Here is a 15374-nt window from a genome sequence, read left to right as displayed (position 1 = left end):
CAAACAATGAAGCATAAACATCATCTGATAGTACAAACTGGCGGCTGCATGTCACGCAGCTCTCTCACCTGGAACACGTTGAAGGGCTCGTTCTCGTGCACGTCTAGCGCGGCTGCGCGGATGCGGCCCTGCTTGAGCGCGGCTGCGAGCCCCTCGTCGTCCACGAGCCCACCGCGCGCCGTGTTCACCAGGAACGCGCCTGAAACACAAACACATACCTTAAACTTATCTACAAACCAAAATAACATAATGCAAGCTCTTTTATGACTATTATCTTTATTGTGTAAAAAACATTGGTTCTTACCTGGACGCATCTGTTTGATAGTGAACTCGTTGATGAGGTGATGATTGTGTTCGTTTAAGCTGCAGTGCAATGATACACAATCACTCTGGAATAGGAGGTCCTGGAAATACAAAATAAACGTTTATAAATCTAAGTGTACAGTTTTATTTCACCATTTTGTTACCATGTTTGCGCACCAGGTTAGAAGCTAAAATTGCAAAAAAATAGTAGTGATGTTCACCTGAAGCGTGTAGACCCTGGTGAGTCCGAGCGACTTCTCGATGCCGTCGGGCAGGTAGGGGTCGTAGAAGATGACGTTGAAACCGAAGGCCTTGGCCCGCAGCGCCACGGCCGAGCCGATGCGGCCGAGCCCCACGATGCCCAGCGTGTCGCCGCGGATGCGCGCGCAGCCCGTGGCCGCCTCGCGCACCTGCTCCGGGCCTGCAACCAGTTGTTGTCGCCTTTAGTCTTATGTAGCATCACGGACCTCGAATTCGACAAGGTAACAACGGGGCTGGGGTATTTTTACTTGTGCATGTCAATATAGCTCTGCCCCCGACATTATTCGGATTTAAATGCCTTTTTACTCCACACCAAAGTAACTATGCACAACATTGATTTACATATGAATTTATATAATCAAAGCAATTAAATTCGTCATACGGTACAGATGCATACATATAACGGTATGTAATTAATCCTTATATCTGACCTGTACAATCAATCAGCAATACGTATGCCCAGGTGCGGCGATCTATGTCTCCTAGTCGACAAGACAACACTGTTGATCATTCTTTTTATGACCAAATATCGCTGCCAACCAGCCGAAACAGTGTAAGATACTGAGTTACTCGTCACTCTTATAAACGTGATGTTATTATACATTTACCAGTTAATACTTATATTATTGATTAACGATTTTTTATTTCATTTTACCTAACCGACTCCATCACTAGAGCATTAAAATCCTTGGGTCGTGGGGTGTAACAATCACAATAAATACTATTCCTATATGGGGATCGAACCCGAAAAATACCGTAAGCAGCGGTAGTTGGCGGGGTGTCTGTCTAATTAGTTCACTCAGCTTACACAAAATTGATTACTCACTTACTTAATGATAAAGAGATATAACAATGCGAGATAAAAGTTCTGAGTGCATCTATCTATTGTACGGCGTATTATCTAAAGGCTCATCTAAAGGCTCATCTAAATTGGCTTGGCGTGACGCGGAGTCACGTAAACCCGCGAGCATCACCTAGCAACAGCACAACAACGGTTAGTTTCGGAGTGTTGAGCTCGGGCTCACGTTATTAGTTGCTTAAACGGGTCATTGCCGAGGTCTTGACGCTTGTTATAATATATAAAACGATGGAAAATCATGCTTGTTAGCACTCGTGAGACGCGATTGATTGGCGAATATTCGGGTTCGTCTGTCAATTATTCGTGAATACGGAATTATAAATATATTAAATACGTTATTTTTTACTTCTTCAAAAGTGCTACTTCAACAAATAGGGCGCGGCTAACAGCCTTTTGAATTTAAATCTACCTCTATCCATAAAATTTAAATAATAATTACGCACGTAATAAAGTTTACAGAAGGACCGATAAAGCCCAGGATGTATTGTATCTTTCTGTCGTTTCTCAAGTATGGAATTGGGCCGGGAACGTTTTACGCTTGCTCGAAAACTTCTGGGAAAAAGTATGTACCAAGAAGAATTCATCCAAGATAAGGCAGTTACGAAGATGCATACCATAACAAACGGACTAAATAACCGGAAGGATCGGAAGAATCGAAGGGAGGCCTTTACCCTCCAGTTACAGCTATACAAGTGAATCTTTCATACCGGGATTAAAGCAATAATTAAATTTTGATAACCACAATAAAAATGAGAACGACCTTCCGATACTAATGAATGTGGTACGTTTTACTACGAGAGTGACCGGCGAAGCACTTGTACTGTTGCTCACAAGCGATAACATAGTAATCTCTCAAGCATTAAAACTTAACTGTTTTGCTGTCGAGCAGTTTACTCACATTGTTACACGTTTATCAGTGCCCATTAATACAGAGTTTGCAATTAAAAAACGTTTAAAAAAAACTACTTTTATCGCTTGCACGTGCTGGTAACGTAGTAAGGTAATTCATTACAATAACGCAAACTTTAATTACATCTCAAGGACACACTTTCTGTCACAAGTTGACGTAAACATTCGTTTTCACGAAATTGAGTTACGAGTGCCAATTTTTTTGCTATTGCAATATATAATGTGGGATATAAATTGCTAAGACATGATATCGAGTAAAGAATATGTGACAGTTGCGACATGAGAATTTATTATTTTTATTTAATGACAAAAATATATTTTTGTTGTAAAAACTATTTGAACAACCATTTTGTGCTTGGAGTCAGTAAATTATTATTATTCCATAAGTTACAAGTTCTGACTTTATAGTACGCTAATTTGACAAATAATGCATACGATAGAATGAAATGCAAAATGCAAACAAATATTTATTTGTGAGAATTATCGACGATGATTTATAAATTGGTGTCAAAATATCATCTACATAGCAATGTTACCTGTGAATTTTTTCCCTTCCCGCACCATGTTGGCGAGCCAATACGTCCGCCGGTATAGATTCAATATGAGACACATTGTCGTGTCCGCTACTTCTTCCACGCCGTAGCCCGGCACATTACATACCGCTATCCCTGAAACATTATAAAATAGAAGTTATTCATCAGTTTATATTTACACACGCAGGCGAAAAGAACACAGGAAAAGTTAGGGTGTCAATTACACTTTTCAATTAATATGTACCCTATAGGTAACATCGGTGACGGTGATTGATAGATAAACATTTAATTAGATTGATTAATCAACGAGCCGCGATAATAAGAAACCATTTCAGAGAATATCCGATTGATACTGACAACATCAACCATCTTAACATGACATGAATTAGATTATTCTATTCACAACGGTACGTTACAACAAGTAGTATGGACCCACCTAGTTCCCCGGCCGCTTTAACATCAATGTTATCGACGCCGGAGCCTATACGGACGATGATCCGTAACGCCTTGAACTTCTCGAGGTCCTCCTTGGTGAGTATGATGGTGTGCCACATGAGCGCGCCCACCGCCTCGTTGAGAACCTTCTCGTGTATCTCGGACGTAGACTGAGCGTCACAGAACGCTACCGTCGCGACGTCTTTTAATATCGGCATTTCGACCGTACAGTCTCGCCCGTCTAACAACGCCACTAAGGGCCTGGAAATCACAAAAAAACATATATGAATATCAACATTTAATGAGTAAAACACGATATTATGGACGGATGATATAATACCGTCAATTTATTAGTGACTTGGTCTGGAGAGGAAAACGAACAATGTTTCTGCTCGAAAAAAGTAACAACATGAAGTTACTAAGTCAGAGTCTTGACTATTTGTATTTACGGTACATCTTACTAAGTTAGACGATAATATGCGTTACCAACATAACACGATATTAAACTCTGAAGATAAGTTGCTGCTATCTTACATATTGTTAAATCTAACTCAAATAACCGTTTACCTAAGGCTAGTATTATGCACTTACAAGTATTTAAATACGTCAAATACAAATGGCTAGCAAAATCAATCGCAAAACGCCACCAAGTTTATTATAAGAGACGTTTTTAAAAATATTTTAGCTCTATAACAGTGTTACGTCATTAGCAACATGTCTGTAACGAACTAAGTTTAGTTAGTCTAGAAGCATGTTCAAGGATAACACAACATTCTTGTTAGTACGTAGTTTGCTAATGTTTCAAAGCTGTTACTGTATAGTTTAATATTTAATGTTAAAAACTTGCTCAGTCTTGGAAGTTCTATGAATTTGCTGATGAAATAGATTTACTTTGAATAAGAATTACGTTAATCGAGAGAAACTTTAAACATTCTGGAATAAATAGACGGAAAGTTAAAAACTATCAAATCTTACTCCACAAAAAACGCATCTCAATGAACCTATTAATCGTTTTGTTCAGTCTCAAAAACAACATATGTCATGTGACACCTAATAAAAACTTTTCAGACAGTATTTGACAAGGAGAAAAGACTGCATGTATTTATAATATAAACGTAGAACACATTAATAACATAATTCAAAGAGATATTTATGCGACCTCGCGTCGAGAATATGAATATTGCAGAATCGGAAGTTACGGCAAAAACACTAATGAATGTCTGCGGGTGTTGCGCGACGAATTGAATGCAAAAACTCTCCGGACGCCGACATATGCCTCGATAATTATCTAATGAAATAACGTTGTAATGAAGTATAACTTTATTAAGCGCATGTATTATGAACTTAATTACTATTGGGCATGCTGCTAGTTACAAGCGTGTTAAGGTAAAGTTGTATTTTAAGACCACGTATTTTAGTGTTACAAACAAAAAAAAACCTTATTAAATAATTGAGAGTTGATTAATTTACTTAAGAGAAATAAATCATTTGCAAGTGAAGTTATATGCCTAATCTGCCTTGTATACCTTTTTACACAGATAACTGTGTAAAACACATACGTTTAATAGTGATTAGAGCGCGTCACACAATTTTACCTAATCTTACAACAGCCGTTTTTAATTCATGATAATAAGGAACGTTACTTCAATATCTATCAGATTAAACTAAAGACAATAGTAGATGACAAAAACTCATTGCACATAATTCCCGTCTCAACAGTTTAAGTTTTGAAAGTTTTCCTTGGGGAAATAGTTTTCATATAAAAGTTCTAGTATCTAAATTCTTATCTTTTCTACAAGAATACATATGTTTAGATATAAATACGGTCGGAGTTAAAAACCTCCTTGAACAACTAAGAACGAAGAATTAGGAACATTTCATTATTCATACACAGTGATTACTTCTAATACAAATCGTTATTTGATTTCAGTTAGCTAATTAAGGCTGCAATATGATATACGAGATTGTATAATGTTGTGTAAAACTACCTTATAAGCCAAATTCACTAAGTCACATAAAATTATTAATTAAGTATTTGTAAATATACCAAATAAATTATTTATTATAAGCCCTTATATGAAAACATATTATTGCTGTTTGCCATATAACGGTTTTAATAGAACGATAAAGCTATTTCGTTAATTTCGTAATCCCAGGTTAACTAACCACAATATTGTTAATTCTCAGTAGTTATTAAGAATGTTTTTAAATTGAATAACCAAATCTGGTAATTCAATTAAACGATATCAATAGAAACATTTATATGCAGATGAGGTTGCCTTTATCGGCCACATACAAATGCAAACGACTTTTTTATACGTCATTGATATTATGAATAAGGTTTTGTAATACTTATCAGTGGGTTTTGATTGACGCATGATATCTACTTAAGTCACTTTCTCGAATTATGTATCATAATTGTAATTAGAGCAAAGGATACGATTTTGCACATTATTATTCCAGACTATGAATAATACTTCTTAATATAGTGTATGTTAAATTTTGGACTTAATTGCTTATGTAGTAACCGATTACACGACTGAGTCAAACAATAAGGTTTTAGTTACTTTTTGCCGCAATAGTATTAACTATTTTACCAAGTCATTCAAGTTTAAACTAAATAACTTGAACACTCGAATTTAGATTAAGAGATACGACTAACAACAATATTACAAGTTCGTAACTGGCAATTAGCTTTGGTAATAGACAAACCAAAATTAATAGGCAAATTAAATTTATAAGCAAACCGACAAATATTGGAAGCTAAGAGAGATTGGGGATACTAGTCGGGGACAAGTTAGCTAATCACGAAGTGAGGACGTGCCCCGGGCGCCCTCGTCCCGCGCCGCGAATAATTAAAGCACACCAGTACGATTAAACTAATAATTTAAACTTTCGTCATAGCGGAGCGGAATTATTATTATTGCCGGGGAAAGTTTCGGGCGGCGAAACGGGAAAGTAATTCCGGGCGGGTAAGGAGGGAGTTTTCAGAATTCCAACAAACTTTTCCGGGGGCAGACGAAAACAGATTTTGGTGGCAAACAAAGAGGCCGGGCTAGTGGTGTGGGGCCGGGGGCAACCCTTCGGGCAAGTTTTGATGGAAACCAAATAGGATTAGCGCGAGGAAAGAATAAGTGGAGTGAGCCCAATAGACGACGGACTTGGCTTTGTTAACTTGCCTCTTGCGTTTACTCGCGACGAGCTTACGAATTGGACAAACGATTCGGGAGAATTCGATCTTTGGTAAACTGTTTGAATTTCTATCCGCGAATTGTAACTCAATTAAATTAGAAGCGGAATGTTTTATATAACCAAGTACCTATACCAAGTTTAGTCATCAATGTAGACTGAACTAACTGAGAACACATATTCTTAAGGCATACCGAGTTTTTTATAGTGATCTATTTACCTCGACTGCAAGGGTCCGTTGGCGATGGGACCCCGCATGCTATCCATACGCGCTCTCTTTGGCAGCATCTTGCGTTTGTCCATTTAAAGCGGCAGAGCCGCTTTAACCACCGCTACGCAGCGCGTCACCTGAAATCAAACACAAATATAATTAATTGAGTGTCAGAAAAAAGAAACGATGTCCTGAATGTTGAATAATTTATAATTCAGGAAAGACCTGTTACATAGATAACAATAAAACTTTATGGCCGTAACTATTTCTTCTACTCTTCTATTGCTTAACTGAGAGACTATATCGATGTTAAAATTTCCATAAAAACATAACACGACACTTGCTTGACACTTTATATGTATAGGATAGCACCGTTTGTGTTAACTTTTAATCCCGTCTTTGAATGTTTCCACCGCGTCCGCCGATAATGTCGGTCAATTCAAGCGTGTGTCATCCAACTCGACCTACTTTTCGATACTAACATGTGCTTTGTATTATTTAAATAAAGTTTATTATCACTGACAAAATGTTCAATAGATTGCCGTCCTTGTGTGAAGCACGCACCCTACATCCTTTTGTATACGACACGCAAGTCACACAAGGAGTTGATTAAGTTTATAGTGTTTTTACCGTGAGCGGCCTGACAGGACGTAGCAATCATTAACTTGCTCGAAGGAATTAAAACAAATGTTTTGCGTTGCCATTTACTTAAGTATTCTTGAATGATTAAATAACAACGTCGACTAAGTGTCTTGCAGAGAGCTTTTTACTTCATATCGTGTTTAATGGATGCAAATATTAACGATGTTTCTTGGTCACGTTCTATTATTGTAAGAAAAATCTTGAAAAATGCTTGTACTTAACATTTTAAAATAATAACATATGAAAGCAGTAAAGACTAAAACAGCAAAAATCTCTCTGAATATTGGCATTCTTTTCGTAAAAAAGTGTGCCCGGAAATGTTCACGTTTTCGCGAGACTTGTCAAGTCATGTACGGAACGAAAGGAATTCCCATTAAACTTCAATTAGATAAGTGCAGTCACCTGTAGCTAGGTAGATAGAGCAATTATGGAATCACGTGTCTGTGCCTACGTACAAGAGCAACACTCAACATAAACGCGGCCGAACAATTACTGCGAACAATTTTATCGAAGAGGGATTCCCGTTTACAAGCTTAAGCCCGTTTATAAAGAAGGTTCAAGGACTTACATACTCATATTGAATTGTTAAAACGTTAACATATTCAATCAACTTCAATCTATATCTTAATGAGAATGATGAATTCAGTCTTTATTTGCAAAAATATAGCATTCAGATTATGACTTAAACAAATAGATTCTTTAGTTCGACTAACAAACATTATTGTTATTAAACATATTATACAATCTATTTTGAGAAAGCAGCGGCTATTCCGTGATATATATATTGTTAAAATGTAATTAGAACTAAATTTAGTAGTGTAATTACCTAACAAAAACAAGATTCATATGAATTAAATTTACGATAATGGCTAAAGTGATTACTGTAAATAGTTTACATAATCCAAAAAAGAAAACGAACGAACAGCGGAACAAAGCAACATATAAATCTATTTAATTAGTAACCACCCGTAACGAAATGCAAAGCAGAATGCAATTTATTGTTTTCCGCGATTCCCGCAACCGAATGACCTAAATAGTATTTACACACTAAGTTCGTTCCTCACTGGAGTTGGTATAAGTGGAATCGACCGCTTCTAAAGTAATACGTAGTATTAGTTCGTAGTTTTCGAACATGAGAAACGTCTTTAAAAGTAAACAGTATGTTTCTGCAAGTAGTAATATTTTGCACTTTAAATAAAAGTATGCAAATTATAAATGAGTTATTTTTAATATGATCGTCATAATGTCAAGAATTTGCTATACGTCCATGTTGAAAAATTCACGTAGTCACCTAGTGACATCAAAAAAGCCCAATACAAATGTGTAAATTGTTGTTGATATAGAGATGAGACCCTGGACAAATTGACAATCAAACAACTTCGCTTAATTTAACCCATCAATATTCTCAGTCAGACTTTGACATACATTTCTAAATATGTCATTAGCTATATAATGTAGTCAATACAAACAAAAGCATCCGAGAGCTGCTCAGTGTACCAGCACTATTTTAAATACAATAGATTATTGGCAGCCATTTAACTTATACGTTTTGTGTATGTCATGAATGAGTGACATTAGAATATAAAGCCATACATGTGTCGCGTTGAAATACCGGTATTATGAGTACATTATGACATAGTTCTCATGTTTTATGTGTGAACTGTGCAATAATTGGATATTTCTATTGTAAATGTAGTGATAAGAGTTGTTTTATTGCAGCTGTAAGGTATTCTATTCGTGGTTATCAAACGGTCGAAACATTATGAGATCGCGCTCACCAACCATTGTTTGTAGCTATTTGATTAAACACTAATCCACACAACGTAAACATTATCCAAGTCATTAGGTATTGAAATCAATTACTAATCATATTTTTTGTAATATGTACATTTTACAGGACTACTACTTTTACTGTATATTTTACAGGACTGCAATTCAATGGTATAGATTATACATGATACATTCAGTTTACTCGACTATGTTCAGTTATAAATCCAACGATTACAAAATGAAAACATAATTTAGTTCACACGGCAGGCAGTAGGTATTCCATAAATGTACCTTACAGCTAGTAAATATTACGCAAAGCCTAAAACAGAGGCCGAGGTTTTAGATAATGTGTAAAACAGTAAACTGGTATAGATTCGGAAAGCTAATTAATACCTTGCGTAGATTTCAAAGAATAGCTCCCTATGTGATTGCATGGGTTTTAGAATATATTATATGATAAACGGGAGTTTATTGACATTTGCTAGAGAACAAGATTTACAAAATACAGCTTATAGAGAATAACAGCTACGAATAACAAAAAATAAAATTCTGCTAATTAAATAGATATTGTAAAGGTTCTGTTTTATATGACAAACATGGCTTATGTAACTATCATAAAAATTTAACATCCCGCTAGAAGATAGCAGTGAGATCAAAAGTAAAAAAAATATTAGAAACGTAATTCCTATTCAAGCTAACTGCTGGACTACAAAATAATATAAAATAAATCACATGCACTTTAAATAAACAGCTGATGTTAATATCGATATAAACAACAATGACTGCTAGAAAGCGACTATAGAAGGCTATATTAGGTTGGAAAACTCACTTATCTGGAATTTGCATCGAACTGGTAACGGTCATTACATTCGTGTGCAACGTGTATGAGAATGGTAAATCATTAAAATGTTTACGTTTGTGGATTGTTTACTCAGTGGATATTTCAAGTGTGGAAATGATGTAAATGGGATTTGATTTCATAGTGAACATTACTAAGCGAAACAGCAAAGTTTATATCACTGACGTGCTTGAACATTGGTGGTGTATATCATTTTTGTGAATCTCTTGTCTAATTGCTATTTTGAACATTGTAATTGTTGACCAAACAAGAAAGACGTCATGGTGAACATTAAGAACAAAAACACTTCTAATACTTGGGTTTGGAACAAGTTTTTTACGTAAACAAGTGTATGTAATGTAGGAAACTAGTGTATTTAATAAGACTTCTTATAAACATATAATTTGTTTTCTAATTAAATCAATTTTATATGAATAAAATACGACACGACAAGGTATTTATTAGCTGTGTATATAGAACAGCTGTATTTGTTTTGTTTACACGATCAAAAGTGTGCATATAATGCAACGCTATTGTTATAATAAATACACAATTGATACAACGTTTTATGTAATCATGTGATAGAAATTTGTTGCAATTCGAAGCCAGTTTTAAAAGTTTTATTAAACTAAACACACGTTACATAATACAATGGGCTCCTAGAGTAAATTTTTGATGTAGCTTCAGTGGAATGGAAGATCTCTAAAAAGTTGTGATTGTAAACCGTTTACCATTACATGTTTTTAATTATTCTATCAAAACAAGTATTGTTTTGTCCGCTTTCGATGGACTACAAGTCTGGCTATAACTATTTGAAGTAACATTTTAGTAGCTTTACCTTTAATAACATTATTACCATAGGATCTATAGCATAGGATAACTAAGGCGATTACTAACAATGTACCTCATAAGACATAAACATACAAGTAGTTTTACGACAATGTCTATCTATAAGTAAAGGTTAACATGAAAACTATCGTATATCTCCCTACGAGGTTAGTTGATCTCCAAACTGTACCGCCACTAAGTGCTGTGCAACCGCTCGGGGAGTCGGCGAGTCGGGGCCACATACGGCAATAAGTTACATTTAACGATCGCAATAGCACATACGTAGTAACAGCCGGCTATCCCCAGCTATATAAGTGTATACGGAGAGCTCTGTGGTAACCCGGTGCCTGAATTGATTTTATTACAAGACCGGGATGGTGAGATAACATGTACCATCTTCTTACAAGGGTATGCGGTGCTTTAAGTGATAGTGATGTTAACAGATTAAGTATGTGCTTACATAATTTAGTCAAACAGTAAAGAGGACTATTTCAAGAATAAAATCTAAAATGGGATTAGTAGGTATATTGGTGCAGTTACTACATCAATATAACATACAAATATGATATATTAAGTAAAATAACAAGTCAATATATTATGATTGCAGGTACTTAAATTAGCACTGTATAACAACTCATGCACGTATAAAGTTTTCTCGTGACATGAGTGAAATGACCTCCAAGCGTATTGCGTAAGTTTATGTGCGGTTAACGCTCCGTCAACGAAATACGATAATCTTGGTTTAAAGGGACTGTTATTTGGTGTCTCTAAGACCTGTGAATATTAATAATCATTGTAAATAGGTAAGTGAGTTGATATTATAAACCCAAACTTGTTAAAACGTCACTTTTAAGTCCTGTAAGTTGCTTATTAAGTCAACAGGTTTTCTAAGTTGCCAGGAGGTCGGTCCGGCCTATCACAATTAAATAACGAGCGTTCGTGATCTTCAAGCCCAACAGATAAACAGGTTATTATTACGGGTAACTTTGAGGTGCCGAACCACATGCGCTTGGTTTGAGTTCGATATCTGACTTGAATTAAAAGAGGATTTTAATGTTTTTTTTTCTTCATTTAATCTTTAATATTGAACAACATACAAGAGATAAAAACGCTTAGTTTTAAGTCCCAAAGGGTTTTTATCGAATTCCCTGTGAGAAATCACATTATAACAAGTTTCATATTTTAGGTCAACGGGGAAATGTTCCAAGTAGCTCGTAGCCTGGGAAATAGCAGATGTGTCAGCTTGTTTTCCGTCCTAAGTTGTAAGTCAACAAGACATACGTAAAGTAAAAGTACCTTGGCCGGATCTTATACTTAGGTAATATGAGTGTTTATTTACAAACTGCTTAAGTTCATGTCCATTGTCCACTGTTATTTTCCTGACGCGGTTTATATACATCTAGGTCCAAATAAACGGCAAGTAAATATGTTCGTAGGTTGCCTACTAAAATGTTACTAACAGTAATTGCGGGACCTTGGGAGCGAGCAACACACATTATCGCTGAAACCCAATATCTGACCTTTCCTTACTTGTATTGACATAATTTATAGGGTACTTACATCGTTATCTTTTCGATTTCCACGAGGTATGCTCTATTGGGAAGTTACTTACTCGACACAAATCTAGGTCAAGGTCATTTAACAAATGGGCGATAATTACTCTTAATGTAAAGAGCTGCCGTTTTTTTCATTAATAAATGCCTAATTAAGTGACATTCTATTTGTAATTCATTTCGAAATATAGTATTAACGTCGGTATTCTCATTTGCTTTTAATACTAATAGAACGAAGTGAGCTATGAAGTTTGACAAAATGTTTAGTTTAATAAAGCGCTTTATGTTAGTTTATTGCAGATTTGAAAGTTAAATAAGCGTCATTTAAGTTCAGAGGAATAATACTTTCCATATAAAACCCAATTTAAACCTCTAAGGACGCGATTAAAGGCTCTTTCATTACTAAGTTTGGCCTTCAGCCGCACAATTTTGTAAATACAGTCGCATGAAGTAGATATTACCGATTTAACGGTTAATGGTTGCCGTGAACTCGACCTTAAATTTAAGGGAACTAGCTGATACACGTCATGCGAAACGCTAAATAAAGAACGCTGATTAATTAATTAAAACTCCAACACCAGGAACCCCACGGTTGGTTTTCCGACGTCATCACGCCCTCGCTTCTTTAACAGATATTCGATGGTCCTGCACAAAAAATCGTCTGGATTCTAGGTAGAATTTTGTCGCAAGTGGACGTTCTGAAACTAGGACGACTTAGTTTGGACAAACTTTATGAGAGCCATTTTTAGAGACGATGTTCGTATTTCGATCAATCAATACTGAGTTAAAATTGAGGTTTTCTTAGATTTTGGTATTCAGTTTGACGAAAATGTTAAAACTACGGTGGCAATATTTGTATTGCGTTAAGAAACAACTACGATAAAAAGTATTACGGTTCCAGGCATAAATGTTATTATTTTTCAGCCGACCACGGGTCGTTTCCTAACAATAAGGTATGGACACTTTGTACGTAATTATTTTTAGAAAACCCGCCTTTGGCTCTTTCATGTTTATAATACTAGTAACATTTTATACCCCGTGGTCAAGAGGAGCCTTGGGTATAGCTAAGATTTTTTCTTGTAACTCGTAAAGAATGTTGTCCTTGTACGAGAAATATTTAGAGAACGTGGAGTCAAATAAATTGAGAGTTGCAATGGCGCACAAAGTGTACGGCATGGGAATACGAGCAATAAGTTATACCTCCTACCGAAGCAGGTAAAATAGGTTTAAGCAATGCAAAAAGTCGTAACTTACAATAATATTAATGTTCTAGAAGATAAAACATTTTTCAAGTACCTTCCAAACTATTAAGCAAAACTGAAAACTTTGTCGAAGTTCCATTAAACAAATTTAAAGGAGAATTAGCTTTAAGTTAAGGCTGAGAACTAATTAGTAACTCGGAATAATTCGACCGGGATTATAAGCCTGATAGTATAATAATTCGGTCGAACTCTGTCGAGGTATTTCTAATATAATGTTAATAGCGATAGGAAAGGAATCGCCTAGTTATCTGCGTTTTATTTGCTGTCTGACGGTCGGACAAGTGTTGATGGGTATTTAGGTTACGTAATTTTTCTAGTTCGTACGGAGATTAAAACCATAAAAATGATCCGAACGTCAACTTCTATAAGATACATTAGAAGGTAGGTACTTTGTTGGATAAAAGCATTATGGTGAAGAATTCTTTGTGATTAATAATTACTGATTAAAAATGTATTATTAATAATAACACGTCACCACACATCTTGCAAAAAACATTAATTACCACAACTGTGCCAGGTGTCAATTCAATAGATAAGATACACCGATTCAAAAACTACAGCAATTCTTGTAGATTTCAAGTATTATGTATGACATTTTAAAATCTAAATAAACCTTTAAAGTTTAATTTATATTAAACGCAAACAAGACATGACAGAAAATCGTCACATTGTCAAAATCAGGAGCGTATTATTAAAACACGATAATTAACGCCTGCCGTTCTATTAAGGTTTATTAAGCAACTTCTAAAAAATTTGTTCAGAATAAATTGTTTCTCTAACCGTTTACATGATTGATATGAAGCGCCTTCCGAGTTATGTTATAATGTGTCAATTACGAGTGATTCAACGCCCACATTCTAAATTGGCTTGTTGTAGTAGCTACGAGTATTATTTTTTATCAATTTTAACCTGTTATAAATCAATCGAGAAATTGATTGAAGTATATAAGAACCTCCTCTCTCAATAACCTCCTTGACATTGTCTATAACTATACTGTATATTAAATCGTAATAAATTATGACATCTCGAATTTCGGCATCAGTGTATTTCGATAGATTTTGAATACAATATTGCAAGTTTTTTATATGCTTAAGGGAACATTTGGGTAATTTATACGTCTCGTGTTTATATTGGTTCGGCTTTTAATCCAATTCAGTTTAGGACTTGTGTATCTAATGTAAACCATGCCTAACTTTAAACAGAATACTTAATTTTGTGTAAGGAATTGCTCGAGATATCTAGTTTTAAAATGTAAATGGTAGTCTCGTTTTAAAAATTAGGCAAAAGATGCTGCGTGAGATTACTCGTAAACTGTTATTAGGTGTCACTGAGAATAACAAAGGCCAACAAAGGCTTTTAACAGTCTGTTTAAGTTGTATTCGAGTGAGGTATATGCAAGCGATGTGGGAGAGTGTGCAAACGCTGATATTTCGATCCTTACTCTTTAACGTAATTGCATCATCGTTTGCATGGACGTGGATACTAAATCATTGAAGATGAACTAACCAGCGCTGCTCTTGTGATGTAGTCAGTCTGCGATCACCGCTCCATCGGCACACCGGCATTGACTTGACGCCGGCGTCGGCGCCACTGCGGACGCACGCACGCACACACACACACTGGCACTGTCACTGGCACTAGGCAGCCGGCCCGCACACACGCGCACGACACTCTATAGACACACGGCACGACGGTAGCGGCGATGCCGTCCGCAACTTCACTGATCACTGCGTACGAATGCTTTCACTGCACCTGTAACAAATCAAAACGGTATATTACAT

The 15374-nt window shown here is 35.8% G+C and overlaps 1 protein-coding gene across 1 annotated transcript in view; it reads right to left on the bottom strand.

Annotated features, from left to right (window-relative positions):
- LOC113507175 (C-terminal-binding protein) overlaps positions 1-15374 on the bottom strand; it is an 18358-nt gene extending 2984 nt beyond the window's left edge. Inside the window, exons 1-7 of the mRNA XM_026890028.1 lie at positions 15100-15374; positions 6710-6837; positions 3302-3561; positions 2869-3000; positions 525-724; positions 305-404; positions 69-199 (exon numbers count right to left, since the gene is read on the bottom strand). Of these exons, the coding sequence (XP_026745829.1) occupies positions 69-199; positions 305-404; positions 525-724; positions 2869-3000; positions 3302-3561; positions 6710-6792 (906 nt within the window). The 5' untranslated portion in view covers positions 6793-6837; positions 15100-15374. The remainder of the gene's footprint in view (positions 1-68; positions 200-304; positions 405-524; positions 725-2868; positions 3001-3301; positions 3562-6709; positions 6838-15099) is intronic.

The sequence above is a fragment of the Trichoplusia ni genome, unplaced genomic scaffold, assembly GCF_003590095.1.
Source record: "Trichoplusia ni isolate ovarian cell line Hi5 unplaced genomic scaffold, tn1 tig00000825, whole genome shotgun sequence".
Taxonomy (NCBI): Eukaryota; Metazoa; Arthropoda; class Insecta; order Lepidoptera; family Noctuidae; genus Trichoplusia; species Trichoplusia ni.
The sequence above is the reverse complement of the archived record's forward strand: the minus strand, read 5'-3'. Positions and strand labels throughout refer to the sequence as shown.